This window comes from Phyllobates terribilis, unplaced genomic scaffold, assembly GCF_046119375.1.
Source record: "Phyllobates terribilis strain yellow unplaced genomic scaffold, ASM4611937v1 Scaffold_4__5_contigs__length_816908805, whole genome shotgun sequence".
Lineage (NCBI taxonomy): Eukaryota > Metazoa > Chordata > Amphibia > Anura > Dendrobatidae > Phyllobates > Phyllobates terribilis.
In genome coordinates this window covers 662,286,555-662,291,784 of record NW_027362764.1, presented here as the reverse complement: position 1 = coordinate 662,291,784, position 5,230 = coordinate 662,286,555, and the positions used below count along the sequence as shown (strand labels likewise).

Below are 5,230 nucleotides of genomic sequence, written 5' to 3'. Positions count from 1 at the left end.
AGAATTCCGGCTTGAAACTCGGTGACTTTTCCTCAAATATGATGTGAAAAAAGATTTTGTGAGAATAAATAATTTTGGTGAAAAATTTGCGCGTTTTTTTAAAAATTTACCAAGAACTACTGAAGGGAGTCATTTTGACTCCCTACTATATTTTGAGGTCCTTTTGTCACTAAATGTTGCTATAAAGTTTTGTGCATAATTTTTTCACTCTGTCTTATTTACCCTGATGTTCATATAGATGTAGTTCAATTTACATGTCAACTTTTCACATTTTCCTTGTGTTTTACCTGCTTGTATTACTGTGTAATGCTGAACAAAATAGCTTGTTTACTCTAGGCTCTTATCTTATGCTAATGAAGGGTGGTGTTTTTCTAAGGTCCTAGCAGGAGACAGTATTCTGGATAGTAACTTTACTTTCAGTTCAGCTGAAGAGACAAAGAGAACAGACGCAGACATACGAGCTCTGAAGACTCATACAGGTATGAATTGTTATGAAATAGTTTAGCTGTCTGTCAACTGATTCAGCCCACCTACTTTTGAAGGTGGCAGAACAGTTATTATTTCTTTTAGTTTTCATTTCACTTCTATTTTTCAGCAGGGAACTATATAGAATTATGGAATTTGTGAGGAATATGGAGAGAAGACGTTTGATAAAGCCTCAGGATATTCTGGCTACTTTGCAATCCATACGGGAGGATGAATCGGAATCCGAATTGCAGGAACATGTATTTGATTCTGACAGTGATGAAGATTTCATTCCTCAGAACATATCAAGTGAATCTGAAGACTCAGAAGGAACAAATCCAGAAGGTAAGTAGTTATGTGTATTTATTTGTTCTTCCACACACTGAGTTAGGGCCTGTGCACACTAGCAGAATTCTGGCTGAATAGCCATCTGGATATTCTTGCCGCAATACAGGCCGTACCTGCCCGCTCATGCCTGAAGCTCCGCTCCGAACCCCGGGCTGGAGCCGCTGTCAGGGACAGAGCAGCGCTTGCTTACGCGTGAGCACGGCTCCGTCCCAGACAGCGGCTCCAGCCCGGGGTTCGGAGCGGAGCTTCAGGTATGAAACTCCGCTCTGTACCTGAGCGGGCAGGTACGGGCCGGATTGTGGTGAGAATATCCGGTCGGATATTCCGCCGCTAATCCAGCCAGTGTGCACGGACCCTTACAAAACAAAAATTCTAAATATTCATCAACTTTTTTACAGATATTCCAAGCACATCAACTGGGGATCGGGCTCATGCAGTTATGTTGCCTCGTGACCATCCTCCTGGTCGTGGACAGAAAAAATCAGCAAAACGTCCCAGAAATGAAAGAACAACAGATAACGATGGCGGCGAAGGTAATGCAACAACAAACACCAGAGAAGGCGAATCTGAAGGAATACTAGTTTCAGCGGATGGTATTCAATGGAAACCTGTTGAAATTGGAGAACACTTGCCTGGTAGGCGTGACAGCCAAAATATTCTTCGAGAAGCACCTGGCCCTACAGGATACGCCAGAAGAAATATGATTATCGATAGTCCTTTGAGCGCATGGCGTTTATTTTTTGATTCATATATATTGACACATATAAAGAACTGTACGCTTGCAGAAGCATGCAGGAACAATAATTTACAGTTTACTCTATCTGATGAGGAGCTAGATGCATTCATTGTGATATTCTATGCTCGTGGAATATCTGGCACGAACCGTCACTCGATTAGCAGTATTTGGTGTAATGACTGGGGAATACCGTTTTGCAAAGCGACAATGTCTAGGGACCGCTTTGTTGAAATTATGAGGTTTCTCAGATTTGATTAGAAATCTACTCGATCGGAGAGACTGCAAACGGACAAGTTTGCTCTATTTTCTACTGTGTGGGACAGGTTTATTGAAAATTGTATTGCGTGTTACAAACCTGGCCCATACATAACGGTGGATGAGCAACTTTTCCCAAGCAAAACTAGGTGTCCATTCACGCAGTACATGCCTTCCAAACCAGATAAATATGGCCACAAATATTGGCTAGCTGTTGATAAGAGGAGCAAATATCTGGCAAATGGCTTCCCTTATCTAGGCAAAGATGACACACGCCGTGCTGAGGACCGTTTAGTTGACCATGTGGTAATGAAGTTATTGGACCCGTTTTTGAAAAAAGGTCGCAATGTTACAACCGATAATTATTTTACTTCAGTAAAATTAGCTAAACAGCTAAAAATCAAAGGAACAACCATCGTGGGAACACTGAACAAGATAAGGCGAGAAGTGCCTAAAGAAACAAAATCCATGAAAGAGGAATTGTACAACACTAAAGTGTTTAGAAATGAAGACAATTTTACACTTACAGTATATCAAGGAAAGCCCAACAAAAATGTTGTCATTTTGAGTTCCGTCCATCCAGATGTTGTTGTTGCGTCTGATTCCGCTAAAAAAACTCCAGAAACGGTAAAGTTTTACAATGAAACAAAATATGGAGTAGATGTAGTGGATCAGATGGCACGAAAATATACCACACGAACATGCACAAGGAGATGGCCTGTTCATGCATTTGAAAATGCCTTAGACTTTGCGGGTATAAATGCATGGATAATATTCAAGGAGATTACCCACCAAAAAATGTCACGCAAGGCATTTTTGCAAACGCTTGTGAGAGAGTTGAGTGGTCCTTATGTCACAGATAGGGAAAAGGGTTCCACGTCCCAAGTTTCTACATGCTCAGAAGTGATGGTTCAAACAAAATTTTGCCAGATCAAAGAAAAGTGCAAGAAAAATAGATCTGTCGGAAATTGTAAGACTTGTGGTAAGTCTTTGTGTGGGCAATGTACTGCCATAAATCAAAGGCAATGCCTAAAATGCGAAACACCAAATGTTTAGAAGGTGAATTCTGCGCCATATTTTCATTTTTATGCTCCTCCACCTACATTTTCTCTGCTTTTTGTTCTTCAGTTGTTGTTTATATGTGTGCACTTGAATAAAAAAAAATGTTTGAAAAACGTCTATTATAATTATTGTTATTTTCTGTAGAAAAATAAGAAAAGCAGAAAAAAAACAATCAAAAGCATTACTGTTGGATCTCACAATAATAATACATTACAAAAAATATAATTATTAATAAATAACCACAAATGAAACTCTAAAAATAAATGAAAACAAGCAAGGAGTCAAAATGACTCCTTTCAGTAGTTCTAGGCGGGGTCACGAGTCCAGTAGTCCTAGTGTTAAAGGGAAGCTGTCACTAGATACTCGGGCAGCATGAATCAAAGCCTGGCTGTGTAAAGGCAGCCAGTTATGTTTTACTCTGAAACACTTTGACATAAGGGAGAGATGTGAGTAGTCCGGTGCGGCCTCAGTTGACTTCTCCACTCCTCGCTTCAGTTGATTGACAAGTCTCTCCCATGGTTGTACATAGGGAAAAACTTGCCAATCATCTTTCGCAGTGTTTCAAATTAAAACATACTTGGTTGCAATCGCGCAGCCAGGCTTTGATTCATGCTGCCCGAGATTTCCTTCCAGAGTTAAAGGTGTTCTCTGGCCATATGATATTGATGACCTATCCTTATGATGAAAAAAATGAAAATAACACTAATGTACTTCAGATATTATCCTTGGCCACAATCACTCAGAGACTTAAATATAAAAGGAAAATGTACCAGAAAAAGATCTTGATGCACACAGTTTATTTTTCAGTCTAAATAACTGTGTAACATGGGTGGTGTGGATGTTAGATAGAACTTGGGGCCATAAGACATGATGCAGAAAGCTTATGTAATGGAAATGTTCAAAACATTGCATAGTGGTAAATCAGTGGCAGTTTAAGTGCCAGCCATGGGTTTTCCATGGTATAGACAGCTTCAAAGGTTTAATGCTTCTTTATTAAAGATGACAACACTATCAAAATGATGACGAAGAGAGACATGCTTCTCAAACACCAACCTCACAAATGTAAGTTTACATCTCATTAATCAGAATTTTATAACTAATCATGTATATTTTAAAGAATATGAAATATTCCACAATATAAAAGGTTCAACCAATATTAGTAGTCACCTATGTGATTTGTGCAAAGTAGTGCAGATAAAATGTTCTCTAAACGTTAATGGACTTAAATGACTTTAGTTGACCTGTGTTAAACTGAACCAAACAGGACAAACGCTGTGCTCCATCCACTAAAAGTTTATTTCTGTACACCACAATTTTCTAATGGAGGCATCAGAATTGCAAAACAGTCTAATTCCACTCAAACTAATGATGAACCAAGTGCTAAAAGCTACTACATAATGGACAGATGCCAAGTGATGGGATACTAACAAGGACAATTGTTTTCATTCATTAAATGCTATGGGACAAAGTTAACATTAAAAAGAGGTTTCTGATGGAAAGATACCATATTCCTATATACCCATCTGCAAAGTAGTTTGTAGTGATGAGGGTGACCAGGAGCCATCTGTACAATAATTAATAAGTTATATCATGCTAATAATCTTATTACCATGAAATTAATTGGTTTTATGTATTTATAATATATGATACTTTTTATATGTAGCCCAAATAATTAGAAATAATATATGTGCTATTTGCAGATAGTTGTCCTGGCATTAAAACTCCTATAGATATGCCCTTAAAGGGAAAATGTAGACATTTTCCCAACTTGTGACCCATTTATTAGTCTGCAAGGGGAATAGTCAATTGCACAAATTTGGTTAACAAAGGATTAAGTCATGTATTATGTTACACGCACGCCGCCAGGTTCAGATAGGGCGAGACGGGTTGCATGAATTCTTTGGAATCCTGAGGGAACCATTACTTAGGGCGACCATAGGCTGCAGCTTCTCTCAGGCACACGATAGATTCAATTGCTGACCAGACACATCTGACAAGAGTCTTTTTCAACAGTTTAATACTGGAATTTAATCTGAAGCACGACCAGTGCAATTCAGTGATATTACAGCAACAATCTTCATTACAGTACAGTTTGAGTTTCTTGAGCAATTGGCTCCAGTAACAATACAGCAGGTTCTTCACAAGGCACAGTATTACAGTTTTTTCAGTAGCATAATTCAGCATAAATTTGGTGGGCTGAAATTTTCACATACTGCCAGAGAATAGACAAGGTGAAGGTGTTGGTTTGCTCCTTTCACCACAATGTGCTTTCCTGGTCATCCCTCCAGTTCCCTCACTCATGTTTCCTTCCTTTGAAGTGCACACCGTCAGACTCTTCAAAACCTTCTCCCTGCGAGTGGTGGT

The 5,230-nt window shown here is 39.0% G+C and overlaps 1 protein-coding gene across 1 annotated transcript; it reads left to right on the top strand.

Moving 5' to 3' along the window:
- The first annotated feature begins 490 nt into the window (after positions 1 to 490).
- On the top strand, positions 491 to 2,744 carry LOC141264478 (uncharacterized). The gene is made up of 2 exons (XM_073676754.1): positions 491 to 810; positions 1,212 to 2,744. Exons 1-2 carry the CDS (start codon positions 615 to 617, stop codon positions 1,805 to 1,807), a joined length of 792 nt encoding a protein of 263 aa, XP_073532855.1. The 5' UTR covers positions 491 to 614; the 3' UTR covers positions 1,808 to 2,744.
- The last annotated feature ends 2,486 nt before the right edge of the window (positions 2,745 to 5,230 follow it).